Source organism: Carassius carassius, chromosome 8, assembly GCF_963082965.1.
Source record: "Carassius carassius chromosome 8, fCarCar2.1, whole genome shotgun sequence".
NCBI lineage: Eukaryota > Metazoa > Chordata > Actinopteri > Cypriniformes > Cyprinidae > Carassius > Carassius carassius.
Window position 1 is genome coordinate 7,636,374 of NC_081762.1, and position 24,623 is coordinate 7,660,996.

The window sequence follows — 24,623 nt, forward strand, 5'->3', positions numbered from 1 at the left end:
GGTGTGTCAGAGAAGTATGTGAGGGTGGTGCAGGACATGTATGAGGATAGTGTGACTGCAGTGAAGTGTGCAGTAGGAACGACAGACTGGTTCAAGGTGAAGGTTGGACTGCATCAAGGATCGGCCCTGAGCCCTTTCCTGTTTGCAGTGGTGATGGACAGGTTGACGGACGAGGTCAGACAAGAGTCTCCCTGGACTATGATGTTTGCGGATGATATTGTGATTTGTGGTGAGAGTAGTGAGCAGGTTGAGAAGAGCCTGGAGAGGTGGAGGTACGTGCTGGAGAGGAGGGGAATGAAAGTCAGTAGGAGTAAGACAGAGTACATGTGTGTAAATGAGAGGGAGGGCAGTGGAGTGGTGCGGTTACAGGGTGAAGAGGTGAAGAAGGTGGAGGAGTTCAGGTACCTGGGGTCAACAGTGCAAAGTAATGGAGAGTGTGTTAGGGAAGTGAAGAAAAGAGTGCAGGCAGGGTGGAGTGGGTGGAGAAGAGTGACAGGAGTGATTTGTGATAGTAAAGTATCTGCAAGAATGAAAGGAAAAGTTTATAGGACTGTGGTGAGACCTGCGATGTTGTATGGGTTAGAGACAGTGGCATTGAGTAAAAGGCAGGAGGCGGAGCTGGAGGTAGCAGAGCTGAAGATGTTAAGGTTTTCGTTGGGAGTGACGAGGATGGACAAGATTAGAAATGAGTTTATTAGAGGGACAGCGCATGTTGGACGTTTTGGTGACAAGGTGAGGGAGGCGAGATTGAGATGGTTTGGACATGTGCAGAGGAGGGACATGAATTATATTGGTAGGAGAATGCTGAGGATGGAGCCACCAGGAAGGAGGAAAAGAGGAAGACCAAGGAGGAGGTTCATGGATGTGGTGAGGGAAGACATGCAGGTAGTTGGTGTAAAAGAGGCAGATGTAGAGGACAAGGTGGTATGGAGACGGATGATCCGCTGTGGCGACCCCTAATGGGAGCAGCCGAAAGAAAAAGAAGAAGATTATTGGGGGTTTTGAGGACTCCTGACCTGTTTTGATGGATTAACCTGTCACACATCTGCCACCGCGCATCTTGATGGGCAAGTGCCACTTTGGCCTGTGACCCAAGGAACCCAGCAGAGAGCCGCATCCTTTCCAAAGCTGGACCGCCTGCCGGAGTCGTCCGTTTAATGATCAGATGCATTCAGTCTTCCACTGCTGGAGCTCTCAGAAACCTGTGTCTGCATGTTGACTGACACCAAACTCACTGCTGCTCTGCCTTCTTAAGGGGATAGCTCATGGAAATATGCTGTTGCTTTAAACAGAACAAGAAAGGCACCATAAAAGTCTAAATAACTTATTTGCAATATTTCTGGTCTTCTGCTGGGATATTATAGTAAACTAAAACCATAAATAATATTTATACAGTATTTATATTTTCTTCCAAAATCAAATCCATCCATAATTAATATTTATACAGTATTATTTATTTATTTATTTATATCCAAAACTGAATCCATCCGTAATTAATAATTATACAGTATTTATTTATGAATTTAGATTTGTGTAGATTTTAAGTCAATTGTATATTTTATATTAATGAACTGTATAATGTATTTTATTAATATATATTTTATTTAGATTTTATTTTAAGACATTTAATATTACTTAGGTTTTTTTTTACTGTAGATTATAAACTATAATCCTTCAAAAAACAATGTATATGAGTATATAAGTATATATTTTTGAGTATATAAAATAAATGTAAAATAACAAATTAAAAAAATGTAAACTAAAATTAAAAAGAAAATGTAAACTTGTTCATAATGTTTTACATTTTAACAGTGATACTAAAATAATACTTGTTTTCTGGAGTCATATAATAGTTAAAAAAAAAAACATTTTTTATAAAAGATTCTATTCACAGTTATTGCGTTCTCAGTCATTTCCATTTTTGCATGAACAACTGTTGATGTGTGCTTGAGAAGGAAAGGAGCATGCTCTGTTAGTATGATAGAGAAATGTCAAATAAGACTTAATCACCAAAAGTATCAAAGCAGTAAGTGTGTTTTTCTTGGGATTCAACCCCATGATCTGTCGCCAGCATTAGGCTGGAGTAGCAGAGCTGTTTCATCAAGGAAACTTCACAGTGTTCAGGTTTGCATCATTAGTTCACAAAACATTGGTGCATTTTTAGTGAGCTCTGCTTCTCAAGAAAGTCCATGGCTTTCAGTGTGGCCTAATTCTCCAGCTCTCCAGGGTCTCTCAGGCCTCTTTACAAGTGTCCCTCATGAAAATCTGGGGGGTCATGTTAACTCTGTGGCCTGTGAAATGTGTGAACTCATGGGGCACCTTTTTGAGATGTGGGCCCGCTCTGTTTGATGTTGACCTGTAAAAAATCTGTTTCATGGGTAAGGCATCCTAGCAGAGATGTCGTAAAGCGCATTACGTCATTACAATCTGCACTTCCATTTTTATTATTATTTTAAAATGTGCTGCTTAATGTTTTTTGGGACCTGTAATACTTTTTTTAGGATTCCTTTATAAATAAAAAGTTAAAGAGTTTAGAGTTTATTCAAGCTAGAAATCTTGTCACAATATACACTACACTACTCTTCCAAATCTTGGTGTCTGTTTATTTTTTTTCATTATTTTTATTTTTTAAAGACATTATTACTTTCATTCAGCAAGGATGTGTTAAATAGATAAGAAGTTATAGTAAAGACTTATATTGTTAGAAAAGATTTCTGTTTTGAATAAAAGCTGTTCTTTTTAACTTTTTATTCATCAAAGAAAATGGACAATTTTATAATGATAAATAATGATTTTATAGATTTTTAAATAGTTTACTATTAGAAATAGATTTTTAAACTATATATTCTTGCATGCTTTTTGAAATATTATTGGCCACACCTACTAAGGTAAATAAGAGATGCAATAAATGGCCAAAAATCCAAGGCTGAAGCAGTTTGCTTTAGTGTATGAATGTTAAAAGTGATTTTTAGGTAATTAGGTTAGATGCTAATTATTAGATGGCAACATTGAATGAAGAAGCTAATAGTTATGTATATGTGGTTGGTAATATGAAGACGCAGTTTTATGAAGTAGAAATAAATCCCAATAGTGGCCTAGAACCGTACTGCATACTAAAGTATGTACTTCCCATCAGCAGTGAAGTATGTACTTTCAGTGTGTAGGTGAAGTATGTGAATTGAGATTCAGCCAGAGCTTTTTTCAAAGCTGATAAATGTCACGAAGATCGTCCTCTAAAGCTCTGCGCATATATTTCTGGATTGACAGTCTGATTTCTCAGTTGGTTTGTGAAGAGGGAATTTTCTCCACTTGTCTCTGGGAGTTTAATGATGTGGTGTGGAAATATCAGGCGTAGAGGTGCAGGCTGCCAGCAACGAGGTTTCTGACCATCTTCCCTTGAAGCTTCTGTCAAAAACGCAGCCGTCGCTCTCCTCTCCATCTCCCTGTCTCCACCGCAGTCTGAACAGGAAGTTGATAAGAGCATGCGGTAGATTCTGGACTGACTGACACTTAATAAAGGCAGTGTTCAGCAGCTCAATTGAAAACAGGTGAGCTGTGCGTGTGATGTTTTTGTGTCCACTTCTCTTGGACCGTACCACCGAGAGAGCCCTGTTGAGCTTGCAAGCACCCTTTCTTCTGATCTTTTAATCTGTAGTGTTCAAATAAATTTTTATTGTACATAATTCATAAAAAAGCACCCATTATTTCTTGCACTGTTGCTCGTTTGCATAAAGCTGAGCTCCTGAAATTCAATGAAAAATTACCAGTCATGTGATCCCATAAACAGCCGTCTGTGTGAACGAGGCTTAGAGAGAATATTTTTCATCATTTATGAATATTTAATATCATCAAAATGTATGATTTAATTAGTATTAAAATTGTAAATAATTGTCAATAATAAACATATTCCACCCTGATATGTTGGTTATCCCGTCTATTATATGTTAATATAATATTTCGTATATTTTATTACTTGCTTAAGATTGTGCACTTCTGCATTTCTAGGTCCCTAATCATAAATGATTCCCACCCCCAATTTTTTTTTCTTGTTTTATATTAATATTCATTATTTTCTGCTGAATATTCTAATATGAATATATATTCCACTGTTTTATTTATTCATTTGTTGCAACAAAATCTGTCTTTTAAATATTACATGTATATTACTGTTTTATTGTTTTTTTTATTGCATATTGCATTTTTAATCAAATATTTGCAGGATTGATAAACATTTGAGGAAAAAATCAAATACATAATACACAATTTTAAAACTTGACCAGTAGCGTATAATATTACTGTATATTATGTAATTTAAAATGTAAAATATTATTTTATTAAATTCTATTTAATATATACTTTTATATGTGCTTACATATGATTCCTCATGATTTTAAGTCACTAATAATAAATATTTAAATTCAGTAGAGAATTTGGAAGTCATTTGGTTGTGCAATAGTTGGTTTCGCACCATTTAAATGCCTAAAATACTAGTTGTCTCAATGCTTAGAAGCACTGTAAGGGTCCCTAATTCCTTCTTTTTGAAAACTGTGTGAAGGTCCAGTGACTGTGTGACGCCTCCACACAGGAAGTATCAGATTAGCAAGTCTTGCTTTCCTTCTGTCGTTCTTTCGGCGTCTTGGCATTGATTCCTTTGGCAAGTTGGCAAGGATGCAGGTCGCACCAGACAACACAAGCACTTCAGTCGGCCAGACATCAAGATTACTGTAAATATGTCTCTTAGACAGTTAGATTAAATTACAATCAGATGTCTGTGAGGTAGTCGGCATCAGCCAATCAGATGCCAGTCTTTGAAGATGAGTGGCGTGTGGGCGTGGCCTCCACAGCTGCTGTCGGCTGTGTGTGAAAGCGTGACAGCGCTGCCCGCTCGGACATAATTGGATATGGAAGGGGTGTTTTTATAGAAATCACTCACAGGTGTTGGACTCACTTTAAAGTGGCGCTTGCAACCTCTGGGAACTTTCAGCTGTCCGCCGTTACCAGTGTGTGTATGTGTGTGTGCGCGTCTTTCCCAGACAAAGAAATCTCTATTTTCAGACCAAAGCTCTGCTTGGTTTATTAGCAGTCCTAGCTGTGTAATGTTCTTGTGGCGTACTGTAAAGTGGGCGGGTTAGTGAGCTTAAATAAAGAGCGGACGGTGTTCTGCACCTGCAGAGCTGAGGCCTTCCTGACGCAGAGCTGTAACCTGACACTGACTGCTAGTAAAGGAGGTCCAGGGAAAGACCGAACAGAACTAGTCTGCTAGGACTGGCAATCAACTGATGGTACAATGATGTATTGATATTTGGATCACAGTATGATCATTTAGTGGTTATACAAAACTTTTGTTTTTGTGTCTCTTACTCATTTACTTCTGATTCATCAGTATTCTACTTAATTGCCCTACACAATGATTTGCAGAGTGTTTGAATGATTTTCTCAGTAATTGAGTTTTCTAATATTTTAGCTTTTTAAGTTTTCTATAAAATGTAATACTTTATATTTATGCTTCTGTACTATTTGCACATCACTAATCATGTATTTATTTTTACAAAGATTTTTTTCTGTATTACATAAATTACACATTTCAAGTCACTGATTCTTGACATTTTCCAACTTCATATGTGTGATAAATTTTTTTTAAACCATTTACACATTTTTTTTGTAAATATTTTATGCATATTTTGTTTGCATATTTATGTTGAATATTTGTATTTTTTTAACTACTCTTTTCTTTTTATTAATCTTTATTGTATGATATAATTATCAATATAATGTCATATATAATTTTGCATATATAGTTCTGCACCTATAGGTCACTAATAAAAAAAAATCCTTTGTTTTCTCTTCTCTCCAAAATCATAAATGTTTTTATTTATTTATTTTTTTAACTCTTCAGACATTATAAAGGTTGGTCTGCACTCATTAAGTCTTTTATTAGAACAAAGCAGAAGATAAAATAGACAAAGATTTTGGCTAACTAACTATCTATCTATCTATCTAATTAATCTAACTTGGTCAGTGTGCCAATTCTTTTTCTCAGTGATTATATAACAGATGACATACATCAGGTAATTATAATTAATCAATCAATCCACAGACCCCACTTAAATATCAAGAATAGATAATGGGAACAATAACGATGTTACATTTTTAAATAAAAAACTTTCAGTGTGATCTTTTCAATACTTTTAGTCTAGATTTTAATCTTTCCCCATTCAGAGGAGACAGAAATAGAAGAAATTGCTAGATACAGGCATGTCCAATATTGACACAAATTTTGGCTTGCTTTAATACTAACCAGTCTTAATCTGCAGGTACTAGAGAAATGCACAATATTCGGTAGTGCTGATCTAAATTTGATGAGTTTCCCTGCTGGTCTTTATCACTTTCTCTGTTCGTTCAAAGGACATCCGTAACACCGTCGGAAACATCCCAATGGAGTGGTACAAGGATTACCCCCACATCGGATACGATCTGGATGGCAAGAAGATCTTTAAACCAATCAGAAACAAAGATGAGCTGGATGAGTTTCTCGACAAGATGGAGAATCCCGATTACTGGTGAGGAGCATCTGGAACGTCCATTTACTCCCATTCAATCTCTGTAATTGTGTAACACTTATTCTGTCTGTCATTACTAGGCGTACGGTCCAAGACAAGATGACGGGGGCTGATATCCGTCTGTCGGATGAGCAGGTCGACCTCGTGCACCGTCTGCAGCAGGGCAAGTTCGGTGACGTCAACTTCAACGAATATGAGGTATTGAGATCTGGTTTTCCGCTCTCTTGGTGTTGGATTCGACACAGATCCGACAGTAACAGAATTTGTCACCTCAACATCTGCAGTCTGGGCTGTGAAAACCTCTTAAAATGGGCTTCTAGATAATAACCCCAGCGCACGATTAGGAAAAAATGAAGCTGGTTGAATTACTCCTCTCGTTTGCGAAGCCACACGAAGCCCAGCCCGAGTCTGCACTCACCGCCGACAAATGAAATAACGAAACATTAACACGAGCGCAATTAGCTGTCTTAAGAAAATGCCGCAGCCCTGTCTGACCTCCGCAGGAGGTAATGAGTCTGGATGGTGTCATGGCCACCGTTTAGCCGCTTCGACTTTACGAGCATCAGCGCTAATTGCGCATCGCTGTCTTTTCTGGTGCAAACAGGAAGTGAGTCAGTCCACAGTTGGTCTGTCTGTGATCAGTTAGTCGACCTCAGACAGGCTTTAAAGAGCGTGAGCATGAAAAAGCCACCTGTCATCTGACTGCGATTCACTGTCTGGTTGATTAGCCCAGATGTTCTCATTCTTTTTTACAATGCCGAATTAAACACAACACAAATAAACTGCTCACTTTATATATGCATTGGTATATTAAAATAAATAATATAATAGTAGGTCTTCTAATCATTATTTTGACTTTTATTTTAATAAAGATTGCACAGCAATTTTCTGTTATATTAGACAAATGCATGTATAAAGCATACGCTTTGTTTGTTTGGTTATTTACATTTAAATCAATCAGAAGATTAGTTTTTTTTTTTAATCCAGAGCAATTTACAAATGAGGACAAGAGAAACCATCAAACCAACAAAAGAAGCAACAATATATAAGTGATATATATAATATATACATAATACTCATAGCAAGAGTTTTTTTTTGTTGGTCTGTTTGTTTTTATATATATATATATTATATATAAGAATAGAATAGAATAAAGCTAGTTATTATTTTTTAATAAATAAAATGAAAAACAAGTAGATAGAATAGAAATAGAATATAGAGAGCTAGTGTTAGATTAATAGACTAAATAATAATAATATAAAAAATATATATATATATATATATATATATGAAGAGTACATTTGCAAAAACGGATAACTCTCAGTAAATCACAATAAAACTGATAACAATAAAAAACATGATAAAAAAAATACTTTTTTTTTAAATATATATATATATATATATATATATATATATATATAAAACACAATTAAAAGGATGCACAGACTAATTTTCTGTTATATTTTATATTAAAACAATATATAACAAAACAAAAGGGTGCACAGGATTTGTCTGTCAGCAAAGCAAATTTTATTAATAAAGGTATTTATTTTATTAATAAAGGTATTTATAGATGCTTATTTAAGGCATATTTAACAGAAAATAACTCTGTGCCCTTTTATTTTCAGACCATGTAAAATATATAACTGTAAATTATAAACAATCAATAAACAATTTTAAAAATGTGTAATAAATAAACCGTCAAAAGGATTTACAACAGATTTTTTTAGATAGATAAATGTTACATTGTTTATTGATGTAAATGTCAAAATAAAGGTTTATAGCAGGTTCATATAAAACATCTCTGAGAAGGTTTTGGCCTGCTGTGATTTAAGGTGTTAAGCTGTCGTTTGGACCCTCCATCTGTGCCATCATTTCAGTGTCAGTGTAAGCACATAAGCTTTATGGCTCATATAGTTTTAAGCATTTATCAAAAGGGCTATTCATTTCCCCATTTCTGTAAACCGCACCTTTAATTGCATGTAAGGTAATAATATGTTGTCATTGATTAAACTCTTACTTTGCATTAATGCTTCATTGTGTCTCTCTGTTTTTTTCTAGCCCTCGATCGACTTCTTCTCCAATGAAGTGATGATTCACCCCGTCACCAACAGGCCGCAAGACAAACGGAGCTTTATTCCTTCACTTATCGAGAAAGAGAAGGCAAGTTCAGCTGTTCTTGTCACACCTTACGTTTTATGTTTTTGGTGAAAGCATATATTTACTGTGAATCAGGAGACGGCATGAGAATAGTCATGTTTGGTCTCCCAAGTGCTGCCAGCTGTGCTGCGTTACAAATAATGATTCCCATATAGTTTTTAAAGTGGAAAGTGGTCTAAAATGCCGGCATAATGGCAATCTGAAACAGAGCGCTGAAAGAAATCAGACCTGCAAACGTTTCAGTAAAAAAAGAAAATCAGATATTCCGGTCACTATATACAGTGTGTTTAATGCAGTGAACTGGCGACGTGTGCAGCGAGTGTTTTGAGTAATGATCATACACATGTGCTCTCAATCACGACAATGATGTGTTACTGTGTGTTTTTCTCTCTACTGTGCCGTCACTGCATCCATCTCTCTGTTAGGTCGGGAAGTTGGTCCACGCCATAAAAATGGGTTGGATCAAACCTCGCAGACCCAAAGAAACCACCCCGCAGTACTACGACCTGTGGGCCAAGGAGGACCCCAACAGCATCCTGGGACGCCACAAAATGCACGTCCCAGCACCCAAGATGAAGCTTCCTGGCCACGAGGAGTCTTATAACCCTCCTCCAGAATACCTGATGTCAGAGGAAGAGGTGTGTTCACCTGCATTTGTCAAATGCATACTCATTTTACGCAGAAATTTTCCATGCTGCAAATAAAAAAAAAACACCATGAAATTCATACACTGACATTGAACCTGTTCTAAAAGCAACTTTTATATGTATATTCTATTTTTGTAATCAATAAATATGTTGATTTGTCTTCAGTAAAATAAATTAATATTATAGTAACAAGTAGTCAAATTCCTGTTTTTAATATCTGGTAATTAATATTTAATCAGTGTATTAAATTATGATTATATTTACAACGCTTTCACTGTGCATATGCTGGATTAATGATTTTAACGTCCAAAAACAAATATTTAATAAAAAAAAATGTTATCTAACAAATAAAAAAAATTATGGATTAAAAATAAAATTAGGAATACTTACATTTTATCATTTATTAATATTTATTAATGAATTGAAATATTATTCAATTTACGCTGCCTTTGTTTCACTCCATCTGTTTAATTCACATATGCTACCGTAAATTAATGAATTTAATTCCAAGAACAAATGTTATTAATTTTATTCAAATACAATTATTTAATTTATAACTAATAATTATAATTAATATAAAACATATGCATTTTTATATTTACTAACATGTTAAACTTTTATTACATTTACACCGAATAAATATTTAATTAAAATGTAGTTCTAGATAAGAATATTATAAAACACACATCTCTGATGCTTAAATTTTGGACTTCACACAAACTATAACATTAGTTGAGGAGATATGAAATAGTTGTATGCACTGTTTTTATGTTGAGCTCTGGTCACCATGAACTTGAAAAGCAGCATGTATTCAGGTTTGGAGACATGAGTGTGAGTAAATAAAGGCAGAATCATTCTGAGTGAACTCTTTCTTTAAAATGTCACTGGCTAAACGCTCACATCATTTCACACCTGTGCCTCCAGCTCCATTAAGCCGGTTTGATTTGCCTATTAGTCATTTGTGTACGTTTTACATGCTATAGTTAACTCTGTGTGAACACGTGCATCCCCTCTGCAAGTTAATCTTTAAATACAACCAAATTTTGCCTGCACCTGTTCATTAGACCGGCTTTGTCCAAGTTCTCATAACGTTTGCTCTTTGTTGTGTATGTGTGTGTTTGTTCAGAGACTGGCATGGGAGCAGCAGGATCCCGAGGACAGGAAGCTGAGTTTCCTGCCACAGAAGTTTGCCTGCTTGCGGGCCGTTCCCGCATACTCACGTTTCATTCACGAGCGGTTCGAGCGCTGCCTCGACCTGTACCTGTGTCCCCGGCAGCGCAAGATGAGGGTGAGAGACCTCTGCATCGGGTTCTGTACAAATAAACTGTACAGGCAATACTTAAAGATGAAGATGGCTTTTCTGTACGTCACCAAACAGAATTATGAATTTGCAGAATCACCAAAAAAAAAAAAAAAAAACTCTATTATACCCACCTTATTTTTATTCAATTATTGTAAATATTTTATATATATATATATATATATATATATATATATATATATAGTAGTTATATATACATATATAAAATGAGTGCTGTAAAACGATTAATCATGATTAATCTCATCCAAAGTAAGTTTTTGTTTACATATGTTTGTGTACTATGTATTTATTATGTATATATAAATACACACACATGCATGAATATATTTAAGAAAAATATTAAGTTATTATAATAAATATATTTAATATTTAAAATGTTTAAATATAATTAATTCAAAATTGCTCTTATTTCTACTTTAATAAACTGTATACCCTGCATATTTTATATAATATTATATATATATATATAATTATTATTATTATTTAATTTTTTTATGTTGTAACTGGTTTTTAAAGCATTAAAGCAGTCAAATAATAAAACCGATCCTTCATCTAGTAGCAAATGACGTTACAGAAGTTAAATGCATTGCAAAGCTTGTCTTCAAATTGTCAAGAATGTTGTCTTGATTTCATCCAGGTGAATGTGAACCCAGAGGACCTGATTCCCAAACTTCCCAAACCCAAAGACCTGCAGCCCTTCCCAACCACCCAGTCTCTGGTACGTCATCTTAAACTGGTCTGGGATCATGTTAACAGCCTGATTGGGATGATGACAGTCAGAGGAGCAGCTTGTAGATCAGATCCTCAGATATGTCTGGGCCAGACTTTATAATGGCAAGACAGTGAGCTCTGATTTTACTGAGACAGGAAACCGTTACTTACTGTACTGCGTGGGTGTAAAGATCAGAAGGAGAATATTTTTGTTGTTGAAATTGTAGAGTGGGACTGTAAAACTGCAAATGTGTAACCGGGTTTGTCTGACGTTCTTTTGGACTGGGTTAAAGAAGAACAAAAATGTTAATAAATCAACTAAATATGTTTGGTGGTAAGAGACTACTGTGAAATAATAGAGTCCCGAACGTGTCCTTGAATGATCTCTCGCTGTCTGCTTTTCTTCTCTGCTGTTTCTGCATGTTGTGTTGATGTTGCTGGTGTTTGTGTTTGTGTCTGACAGGTGTACCGCGGACACTCTAGTCTGGTCCGAAGCATCAGCGTTTCTCCCAGTGGACAGTGGCTTATATCCGGTGAGTCCTGTCTTTCCCTGTTCATAATTCACCCTTATCTAAGACAGATATTCCCACTGAAATGTCCAGTACAGGTAATGATTATCAAGAGATGTCTTACTTGGCGGAGTCACAGTGACCATACACTCACTGGCCACTTTATTAGGTACACCTTGCTAGTACTGTTTTGGACCCCCTTTTGCTTTCAGAACTGCCTTAATTCTTCGTGGCATAGATTCAACAAGGTGTTGGAAACATTCCTCAGAGATTTTGGTCCATATTGACATGATAGCTTGTCCATCTATTGCATATTTGCATAGAAAAGCACATTATAAAGCAGCGGAGCTTTGTAAACAGCTCAGATTAATCATGTCATCTCCATAAGAACGATATGATTGCCAGAACAAATTTGCCGGGATTTTTGAAAAGGTCCTGTTCACACATGATCTATTAATGGTAACTTCCTGGTAATTTACCAGTGAATACTGTATGTGTGAAAGGGGCTAAACTCTTCCTCTGTATATGCTGTGAATGTGAATTAACGTTGATCTGGAAAAACAGTGTGCATTATCTCACTAGATTTGTAATGTAAATCATTTATAAACCTTTGCCAACACAGGAGAATACACCAACCTATGTCTAAATATGCCATGTATTGTACATCGCGATTTCAAAAAAGTTACTGCATGTGGCCAAATATAAAAATGTTATGGATTTAAACATGGTTTAATCAAGCTGTAAAGTGAAATGTCATCAGGCCGTTTGTGCCCTCTGCGAGTATTTGTTTTAATACATAATGTGCTTAAGTTGGTTATGTTCATATTATTTATAAGCATATTCCATTATGTATTTTAACAGTGTTGTTCAATACAATCATGTAATTTCTTGGTTTTGATATTTTATCAATTATTATATTATATATATATTATATATTATTGCATCATCGTTAGTTTATATATAAATAGTCATACTAAAGCCTGGTTTTCACTTAGGTCTGTTTGTGTTACTAAAAAATATCAGATTGCTCAATTGTCAAAATAATCAGATTATTTGATTACCAAAATAATCATTAGTTACAGCCCTAGATTAGTTCAAATATTTCTAAATACAACTGCTTTGTTTAACTTTTTGTAATTAAAAGACAAATATTTTGTCATTAAAATTTCTTTAAAAATAGTATTAAATTGTCATGTTCTATTGAACCAAGTATCTGTATTTTGTCTCATCTGGTGAGCTAAATGGATTGTTACACCCATAGTGTCGATAAGCGGTTATATAGCTTTTAATTTTCCAAGTGTATATGATACAGCTTTCATTCTTCAGGTGGACCACATATTCATGAAAATGAAAATCAGTTTGAATAAATAAAGCAATAACTTTGCCATAGTATCCTTTCAAATGTTAAAGTTGCCGCAGTCATTGCATGCTTTGCATGTGCTGCCCCACCCCCAGAAAAAGTTCAGGCTCAGGATTTTTTTTTTGCTTTAACCCCTGAGAGAGAGGGAGAAAGTAATCTAGACCACTATCTAGAGAGAGGGAGAAAGTCATTTATAAATTTACATTTAGTCATTTAGCAGAAAATAAATAATCAATCCTAATAATAAGCTATGCATAATAAGAATTTATTACAAATATATTCTATTATTATATTTTATTGTTCTTTTAAATGTGGCCCCTGCTCTGTATGTGAAGTGTTATTGGACCGTCTGAGGTGAAGTCTGTCTCAGCGCTCTTACCTCAGCGGTAGCTAACAAGCTGCTGAAATCATTCCTCACTCACCCGCCATGATGTCATAGCTCTTGGCGGAGGGAGACGGGGCTCTGCGCTGACGGGACGAGCGACCCGTTTGGAGATGAGAGAGATTACGGGAGGCCTGTGGGTTTCGGCAGAGCCAGGATGAGCACAGATGTGCCTGAAATGTCCTTATTCACTGGCGCTCCACAACGCGCATAAATCAATCACAACACGCTCATGATAGGTCTCCTTTTCCTCCCTTCTAGATGGATTTCGGTTTTTATTTTTTATAGGTTTTGGCAGCCTGTCCTTATTGTTAGCCACTCTGGGAATCCGCTTCACTTGTTGACGTGTCTGTTTTGAGTCATTTGTTATTTTGAATGCAGGACAGACACTTTCTTAATCATGTCGTCAATTATTATAGTATTTAGATACACGTTTCAGAATAAATTTGATAATTTGAAAATTACCTTATTTTCTATTGTAATCATGGTCCTGTTGTCCATGATTATTAATGCATATTAATTTAAAGATTAAAAAATGTTTTCATAACCTTTAATAAAATTGTAATAACTTTCTCTTATGCTGGACAATCACAGTGCAAATCTTTCATTTTTGGTTTTAATTACGTTTTTATTCTTTAAAAAAATATATAATTCTAAAATGTAATTTTTTAATGCTGTACAAACACTTTGCAAATCTAGATTTTCCCTTTTATTTAAAAAAACAAAGTGTAATCAAAAACTTGATTTGTATTGAAAGGTTTATTTATTAATTTATTTTTTTAAATCTTAACTTTCCTCATGATAATGAAAGCAATACAAATGTGATTCCAGTTCTGTAAGTATTATATGTTTAGGTCTGAAAAGATTTGATTCATAATGGAGGAAAGGCCTCTCTTGAGTGCAGTCTGTTGATCATTATCCGTATTTTCAGTTTGTGGTCCTTTAGATACATAAATGCACACTATAATCCAATGTATTCCCTCAGTAGGGCCGGCATCTGATTGCCATTAACTCGAGGGGTATATAAATTACTCGAACGAAACGAGTAGAAAGCATCATTTTAATAACACATGCAGTCAATTTCACTCAGCGTTAGCGATGGCAGTGGCGTGGCCAAATCCACAGAAACCAAATGATATTTGTACAGTATGAAAATGCTTTCGAATTTGCCCGTCTAATTTGAATGAGGTGATCCAGGTAACAATACCCACCTTTCAGATGCAGAATGGAAATGGTTTCCCAGAGTGCTTTGCAGTTGGGATTCAGATAAGCAGGAGGAAAGAGCGGAAAATATTGAAAAAGTTTGTAGATGGGGGCGGTTGCAGTTTAGAGGCAATATCTGCTCAGTCGTCCATAACAAAGAACTTCATAAAGCGCATATGCAAAACCACTACAGTGAGGGGTTGCTCTTTTGTCTAGCTTATAAAATATATTAAAGCAGTAATAAAATGCCCTTTCCCACAGTAAAAATTGCCAGTTGACAACCTCCCAGGCATTCTCACCCTGGGCCTGCCCAACTTTCCTTGGGTTTGTTTGGTGTGTGTTTAATAGAGATCATTTCTTGCTCATGACAAAGCACTGGTGACTCTTTTGTCCCAGGACTTTGTTCACCCTCTGCATTCTGGGCTTTCCCAGTTTTGTGTTGCTGATTTGGGAATTGCAAGTCGGAAAGTCTTTTGTAGAGGTAGTGCAGCCAATGGTTGTAATTGTAAAACTGGGCTTATTAATTTTAAATGCCTGCAAATATCATGAAACACCAGAAGTTTGCTCCTCCGTTTAGTTTTTATTCTTGATAGTGGTGTTTACTAGGTCAAGCATGTTTAATACCAGTTATTATACTTAAGGTTAGTGATTTGATCAAACCTTTAACCTTCAACTACTGTGAAGGTTAAAGTGTCACATGATCCTTCAGAAATCATCGTGATTTGCTGATGTGCTACTTGGGAAATATGTGTTACCAATGTTGAAAACAGTATATTTTATATAGTCAACAACATTTTTGTGGAAACCGCAGTAAGCTTGATTTCAGTATTTATTTGAAATGGAAATCTTTAAAACATTCAAAAACAGAAATGCTTTTACTGTCACTTTTGAACAAATTTATCTTGCTGAATAAAAGTATTACTTTATTTCCAAAAAAAAAAAAAAAGATGTACTGTCCCCAAACTTTAATTTAACAGTAATTTAAGTATTAAACTTCATCACGTACCTCGTACCTTACTAAGTCATCAGACACTTATAGATAAAACAGTGGGGAAAAAATCCCACACAGAAGAGAACTTTTTTAGATGACAACACACTTTTTCTGAAGACTTCAAACATGCAGCAAGGATGAGAATCTCGCAAGAATTTGGATTTACAGACTCGCAAAACGAAAATGCTGCAATTACAGCACGTGAAACCTACAGTTACAGTTTTTTGCGCTGTAGTCATACTGCAGTCTATGACAGCCCTTCAGCGGTGAAGAAGGGCTGAGGTTACGCGACTGTACATATTTACATTTACAAAGCTCAGATCATGGCCTGAGAGAGCCTCAAACGGCATTCCTCAGTAATGATGTGGCCAAACGAAGACGAGCGATGACATTTATAAACTCAGATTGACACTGTCACTGAGGACACCATGAACTCACTGCACAAAACGTGTTCTTGAATCAGCGGAGACCTCAATCTGAAGACTAATTTATTTGAGATTAACATTTTGAACAGATTTAAAGTGTGGGGTCAAGATTATATACATTTATCTAAATATACAGACAAACTGAATCCACCTGTTTTTAATTGTTCAATTTAACACCCAGCACTAAGAAAAGTCCAACCGTGAAAAGAAAAGAAAAGAAAAAAAAGCTAGATCGAGAATTGATTCTCAGAGTGAAGGCATTGGGTGCATTTGTGAAGTTGGAGTTTAAAATAAAAAGGAAGCTCTTGGATGCCGTCCAAAAACACAACTACAAATTAACAGAGCGGCTAAAAGAGATCAGAGAGATCAGAGTGGTCCTGCTCAGCCACAGGAAGTGCTTATGCCTCAGACCCATACACTCCTAAAAATACACTACACAACACACACATGACCCTGTGTGAGAAACCCTGGACATATAGGGGCCATTTCAAGGTATGAACTATGAGAAATAGATGCTTTTTATCACATGACCCTTTAAATTCATTGGCGTTTTTTGCCATTGTCATTCAATTGTACAAAAATCTATGTAAATTACAAATGGAGGCTTTTAACCTGAATAATAATAATGTCTTGGTCATTTGGTATTTATTTTGCACAGTTGTGAACAACAACTATATCACTTTCATTCAGTTCCAGCTCCATGCTGCTTCTTGTTGAATTTAACATCTAATTTCGGTCATCCTTTGAGACACATTACTGTATTTGTTTTCTCTGTCTCGAAGTGCCATTACTGTCCTATAAAATGAACTTTTAACATTGCTGTTTTTTCCCTCCATAAGGGCAAATATTACCGTCATCCCATTTTATCTATGGTCAGCGTCCATATTTGAATGTCTACAGGAAGGTTGTGGTGTCCCCTGCATCACACACTCACTCACACACACACACACACACACACACACACATAGCTGTGCAGGCCAGACAGGCCTCTGACCGCCAGCGGGTGTCTGCCACAGAGCCCGTCCCTCCTGCTATATCTGTTGCCATACAGCTCAATACTTAAAAAGTGATTATGGGATTTAAAGTTATTACACTCCACCCTCCAGGCCAGGCCCGTTTCCCCCGTGTTGTTTTTCCTGTGTTTATGAAGCATGCAGGTATAAAAGTTAAAATGAGATTTTATGGCAGCTTATGATGTTGTATGGCTGACACTAGGAAGGGGTTTCCCGTCTAACACATCTAGAGCTTTTGAATGAAACAGAGTGGATACCTATTAGACGACTTGTTTTTTAAGTGAATTTAAAGAGAAATTATGTTAAGTGTTATTAAACTGCATTATGCCATCACAAAAATAAATATATTTTAATGTTATAATTAGGGATGCACGGATAGGATTTTATGGGCCGATATCGATTTTAACAAACTACTATTGGCCAATTCTGATACAGATATTGGTCAACTGTATAAAGCAGGGCTTAAAAACAAGAAAAAAATAAATATTGTTTCACTCCGAGTAGAATCAGTATTTGAAAGTTTCTGTTCCTGTGTTCCTCTGTGAAACCGGGCAAACATACCGGTTAATAACGTTGTTGTTTTTTTTGTTTTTTTACTTTTTCTTTGCCAATAATAATAATAAAGTGCAGCTTTTAATTAACTAAAAAAATGAACTCACTTATTCATAGCCAATACAGCATCATCTTTTCTAGAATTACCAAAGACCATGTGTATTAAACAAAAGAAAAAACTGTCAACGCATTAAAAACATTAAAGTATTTTTTCAAGATATTTAAAAATGTTTCAACATGGATAAATAAAAAAACATTACTCCTAAGTGTGTTGAGTTGGAAAAACTGCCTAAATTATTAGGTTGTGCGTGCATTTTATTATTACATTCAGAAATAATGTAGGCTAAAATACTGGTAAATTAAAGCAAAATTGCAGACACAGTAAGGCTATTTTAGTTCCCTTTTCTCCACAACAAATCCTCTAAAGTTGTGCTAAATATAAGCATCAAGCCAAAACGAATTAATTTAAAAGCAAAACTAAAGCCTACCTCTCTCATTCTGCACGAATCCAAATGTTTCCATATTGGTGAAGTATCTGGATGTTAACCTATTATTAGACTATATTAGGCATGTGCCGATATGAGATTTTGATGGCATAATAACTGTAGGCAAAAATACCACTGTTTCACTGTATTGTTGTTACAACTCTGAAATTTTTTATTTTTAAATGACTGGGTAAAAAAAAAAAATTTTCCAGCTGGACACATCTGACATCTTTATTTAACCTAAATCTGTAATTACAGTTATTTAATTTTTGTCACATAATTCATATACATAAAATTTCATATCATTGAGTTATATAATAATAATCATTCACATAATTTGATTTAATAACCCAATTTGAAAGTGAAAAAAAAAAAGTGAAAGTGACGTGACATTCAGCCAAGTATGGTGACCCATACTCAGAATTTGTGCTCTGCATTTAACCCATCCGAAGTGCACACACACAGAGCAGTGATAACACACACACACACTGTGAACACACACCCGGAGCAGTGGGCAGCCATTTATGCTGCGGCGCCCGGGGAGCAGTTAGGGGTTCGGTGCCTTGCTCAAGGGCACCTAAGTCATGGTATTGAAGGTGGAGAGAGAACTGTACATGCACTCCCCCCACCTACAATTCCTGCCGACCCGAGACTCGAACTCACAACCTTTCGATTGCCAGTCCAACTCCCTAACCATTAGGCCACGACTTCCCCAATTTGAAGCAAAAACTGAATGTTCTGACAAGCTTTGTGAAACTATACCACGTAAACGTTTCAGAAGACAGTCAGCTCCCATCAGAAACACATAATTATAAACCCCCAAATCAAAATTGAGGATTTTCTTCCAATAGTTTGTACATCATGAACAGTGAGTTATCTGGCCGTCTGCAAACCATCAGCATTACGTTATTTTCATCATCAAGAGTGCTCGCGGACAGCCGCACACCCCGTGGAACTGCGCATGTGTCAAGCTCATCCGTCCACGCTCATCTATGGTTTAGTATATACTTTCAAAAGCTGTGCGGACGCGGCTGTGCGCGAGACTGAAAGGAACACTGAATGTGAAGTGTACCCGGGCCTTAAGTTCAGCCATCCTACACACACGTGACTGACCGCTCGCTCGCACCAAAAGGATTCCTACTCTTTCAGTCTTTGAGGAGACATGGAAACCAGCGCATACCGCAGGAACGGTATAATGGAAAATATTAGTGGTTTTGAAACCACAGTATACCTTGAAACTAGTGATGCGCGGGTCGTCTCATAACCCGCCGGCCCCGCGGGTCGGGTTGGGGCGGGTTAAGAAATTGGCACTTTATTGCGGGGCGGGTTGGGGCGGGTCACTAAAAACAAAATTTTTAAAAATCCATTTATGTTGCATGGAATTTAGTGGTGGAAATTTTGATTCTTTCAAGAGATTCGTTGATTTTCAGTTCATTCACCAAAATGATTCATTCACTGATTCGTTCAGTGACTATTTCTTCATATTACACAAATACGCCAGCAGTTGGCGAAAAAGAGTGTCTTATGTGTTATGTCTTAAGTCAACGAACGTATTTACTTGTGACAAAAACTGATTTGGCTTTATTAAAGTGTGTGCATGATCGCATTAAATAAATAGTCTTAAATAAACTGTTCAGATTAACAAAGCACGAGGTTTTATCAGGGATTAAACGTGGAGTTATGTTCTGTATTCCAAATATGAAAACAAGCGTATGTGCACCAATAACTGCGCTTTGTATCTGATTGCTGATCGAGATTTACATGCTTGGCCGACTGACCCTATATACTCTCATTCATTTCATTCACGAACGAGATGTAACAGTTCATTCTACTCTTTCACCTACGAGAAGATTGTATTCGTTCACTACATTCAACAAGTCACATGCTCCGTCACATCTTGAGTAACTCTTTTTGACAGGATGAAACAGTTCACAGAGCTATTCACGAGCTGCGCATGCGCTGCTAATAGCGCCGCGCTCGCGCGCTATTGTGGGAGGAACTTCATTGAACGAGAAATGAGTCTTTTACTGTCTATGGCCAGTGGATTACGTAAACGAGAACGATTCGTTCACCTAAAAGATTTGAAACATCAGAGTGCAATTACCTATAGCCTATATTGATAAGGTTACGAAACGAAGGTCTAAGTAGCAACGTAACTTACGTGATGACCCCGATGCGCGGGGCAGGGCTGGTCGGGACCGTCAAGAAGTTTTACTTTATTTGCGGGGCGGGCTGGGGCGAGCCAAATAATTTGATAAAAGCGGGACCCACGGGTTGGAAAAAACCCTGACCCGCGCATCACTACTTGAAACTGGTAATCGAACCATGCCTAGACTATATGTTTTGTTCTTCGCTTGCATTATCAATGTCCTTCACAAATGAGGCATGCGGTGGTCACCCCAAACTAGTGTAACTTTTAATTTTTTTTATACTCCATTTTATTTTGATAATTAACAGACTGCAATGTAAAATTAGCAAAATTTTATTGTATGTGCGTGTGAGGCACCGACGCAATCACTGCATTGTTTTCCCAAATGTTGTGGGTAATTTGTCATACCAACGCTGGTTGGTTATACAGATAGAAGCAAACATCATTCAAAACTGTAAAGCTTTTGCAAAATTAAGAAAATAGCTTTTTTCCGTCTCCTTGTTTCCATTGTACTTCGGAGTGCTTTATTTTCCAAAAAAATTTATTTTTTCTTTCATTTTGTTAATCTGTTAATGATTTAAGTAAAATATATTCTGTCTATAGGCCTATATATTCCTTTTTATGTAGCCAATATTTTTTCTGTTTGCTTCGTTCACAGAAACGCTGCAGGTGCGTGATGTGACCTTCTGATGTTTTACACTGGTTTCAAACAAAAAGCTGTGTATAACCTGCCATTAATTTTCACATAAATATAGGCTTAGTGCTTGACGGTTCATGACATATCCTCAGATGTAAACTCTAATTCCATTGCGATGCCATTGTCAGTGGCATTGCCATTGTGACTTACCTATTATGAATTTACAGTTGATCGCGGGCATTTCACTCGTTGGATGAATCAGCGTCACGTTTGCATAGGCCGCACTATGCTGTCTGACAAACTATATTTTGCACAAATTTCTTTTGTTTTGGCAAGCATTTAATTATTTTGCAACTCGTTGTCTCCATGCAGTTAATTAATAAACTATTGGTATCTGCTTTTTTCATACTATTTGCGATTTGCCGATGGCTTTAAAAAATCCTAAATACATCGGTGCATACCTAGTTATAATTATTCCTTTATAATGTGGATATGGATATAATTATGCTTTAAGTATGGTAACTGTGTACAATTTAATTTTACAAGCTTTGTAAAATCACATTGTTCTATTTGGAAAAACTATTTAATTAGATTTTGCAGCAAATTTACAACTTTTCAGTTATCAGTTGTTTAACATTCTAACCCCTGTTAAAAAGCCAAAAGTTTGCAGCAAAATCAATATAGATAATTTTTATTATTTTAATAGTTTTTCTTTTTTCTGTATATATATATATATGTGTGTGTATATATATATATATATATATATATATATATATATATATATTTTTTTTTTTTTTTTTTTTAAAGAGAGAATATAAATTGATTGCTAGATCTTTTTATTTGTTTAAAAAGAGTTAAATTTTAACACATAGTAGGCTTTGACATCAGCTATTCATTATTAGAAATTATACTGTATGTATATGACATAAATGGCTCTCATTTTAAATAATGACCGTCTAACAGCAGTAACACAAACTTTACACACCCGGCTTCTCCTTGTATATCACCTTCAGTAATCTTAGTATTATTATAGTGCACCCATGCCAAAGTGCTGCTGTGTGTGTCACAGTGGTTGTGTGGCGCAAGGTTGAGTTATCCTCCATGTGTGCTGCTGTGAGAGGAAGTGCCGTTGAGCTGACAGTACGCTTTGCTTGTGCCAGAGACTTGCGTCTGTGTCCTCTCAGCTGTTCAGACGCTGAGACACAACCATGTTAAACACATTTACCCATAACCCGTTTTATTAAGTCATTCTGAAACACACTAGTTTATGTAAATTCTCTAATGAATGCATTGAAGTATTTGTTTTGACCCTTTGACCTCAGGCTCTGATGACTGTACGGTGCGTTTCTGGGAGGTCAGTACAGCACGATGCCTTAAGACTGTGGAGGTGGGCGGAGCCGTGAAGGGCGTGGCCTGGAATCCCAATCCATCCATCTGTCTGGTCGCTGTCAGCTAGTAAGACACGCCCCGTTTTTTTCCTAAAATCTGCATCTGAATGTTTTTTTTTGTTGTTTTATTTTATTTTACATTCATTTTGAGTTGTATATTAGTTTACAGCATATGATTTACAGGATTTATTTTTAATGGGTGTAGAGCTACTGTCTGGTTAATTAGTAAGATTTATTTTAGTAAGCCTCAGGAAAGACCAATCAAATGTTCATTTTGGAATTTGAGTAACATTTAAGAACTTTTCTTCTAAGGAATTTAAAGAGTATTTGTTATTAAATAGCCAGCTTTTATCAATTGTTAGTTGATTAGATAGTTAGGAAGTAGGGCTGCACAATTAATCAAATGCGATAGTCTAGGAATGCAGCGATTAACCGGTTTCACGATTAACCGTGCTTTAAAACGGCAAGGTTAATTAATCATAAAGGCTCCGTTACACCGAGTGTTTCTGTTGCATGGAACGAAACAGTTGCAACTTGCGCAAAATTAAAACTAAGTTACACTAGCACTGTGCTTATCAGAGATATGGAGGCTACACACACTAGATTAACTATGAGAGAGGAACCAAAAAGCGATCCTTTATTACCACCAGAGAAATGACTGAAGTCGATAGTGTTGGACTATTTTGGGTTCACCAAGAAATATTGCTGTAAAAACTGCTGTTGATTGTTTTAAATAGTTCAAATGTTGACTGGTAAATAGGTTCGATATATAGCTAGAATGAATAGATAAACATAAGCTGCATATTCACTGCAGATTTATGCAAAACCTTTGCAAAGTTTTATGAATGTCAAGTAAAAAAACTATTTGAAATGACTGCGTTTCCATAAAAAATGTTATGCAACTCAAACATAGTTTTCTTCTCGCGATAAGTCATGGCGACTGATTTTGGTAGATTTCCGTATTGCAGCCACCGCACCAGCCATTATTTTTAACTGAAGGACAAAGGCATGTATCTTTAGTGAAGCAATGCTGAGAGGCTCCCGTGGCCATGTAAGAGCTGCAATGCGACACAGACGTGTGCAGTGTACAAAAGGAGTTATCCAAGCATTAATGGGAAGGAAAGCCCCTTACACTAAAGAGCGTTCTTGTACAAGGTGTTTCTTGGATGTTCTAGTACATTAAAGAATGATCATGTGAATTTTACGTATGCCAGGTGACCTGTAATTGCGCAAAAACAAATGTTTTTATTGGAGTTTTGCGAAATATTCCTTTCAAATTACATGAAAAACAACCCTTTTTTCCTGAGAAAACTTTTTTGCGATATATATGGTGAGTTTGCAAAATGTACGTGTTTACAATTCGCAATTCCATTTTGTGCAATTTGAAAAGTAATGGAAATGCAGCTTTTCTTATGGTAGTTATTTGGCTTATGTCGCTAAATAGTTATGAATAGTTGGATGGATGGATGCTTGGACATCCAGAGGATGTTTTTATAGTTCAATAAATGTTAAATACACTAGTCAACATTTGAAGTGGATTATAGCTAGCTAGTTAGCTAGGTAGGAATGCTAGGTAGTAGGTCAGTTGGATGAATGGATGATGGATGGATGATGAATGTATAAATGATGGATGGATGGATGGATGGATGGATGGATGGATAGATGGATGGATGGGTTGGTTGGTTGGAGAGGTAGAGGATGGATGGTTAAATATGTGTAAATAGATAGGTTAGATACTTGGGACTTGCAGATAGGTGGATGGTTGGATAAATAGCTTGTTTTATCTGATGTATGGAGAGCTGGATGAAAATGAGCATGATGTTTGTGTGCAGTGATGATACTGTTGTCCTGTTGAACCCTGGTCTGGGCGACCGGCTGGTTTGCACTGCTACAGATCAGCTGGTCTCCTCCTATGAGGATCCAGAGGAAGTGAAGGATCAGCTTGTTCAGTGGGCCGTCGCAGAGGGCGATGGGCACGAGCAGGGTCACCGCCTCATCCTCAAACACCCCAAGGTAATCAAAATACATACAAGCACACCACAATGGTCTGATTATATATTCATAAGAATGACATCACGATTACCATTAGCAAGTCACATTTCTCCTCTGTTTAATTCAATATTTTCCAGA

At 36.2% G+C, this 24,623-nt stretch overlaps 1 protein-coding gene across 1 annotated transcript in view; it reads left to right on the forward strand.

Annotated features, from left to right (window-relative positions):
* LOC132145113 (ribosome biogenesis protein bop1-like) overlaps positions 1–24,623 on the forward strand; it is a 78,314-nt gene that overhangs the window by 48,396 nt on the left and 5,295 nt on the right. Inside the window, exons 4-12 of the mRNA XM_059555857.1 lie at positions 6,406–6,560; positions 6,641–6,758; positions 8,622–8,723; positions 9,146–9,358; positions 10,494–10,655; positions 11,326–11,406; positions 11,863–11,932; positions 22,428–22,560; positions 24,326–24,506. Coding sequence (XP_059411840.1) covers positions 6,406–6,560; positions 6,641–6,758; positions 8,622–8,723; positions 9,146–9,358; positions 10,494–10,655; positions 11,326–11,406; positions 11,863–11,932; positions 22,428–22,560; positions 24,326–24,506 — 1,215 coding nt within the window. The remainder of the gene's footprint in view (positions 1–6,405; positions 6,561–6,640; positions 6,759–8,621; positions 8,724–9,145; positions 9,359–10,493; positions 10,656–11,325; positions 11,407–11,862; positions 11,933–22,427; positions 22,561–24,325; positions 24,507–24,623) is intronic.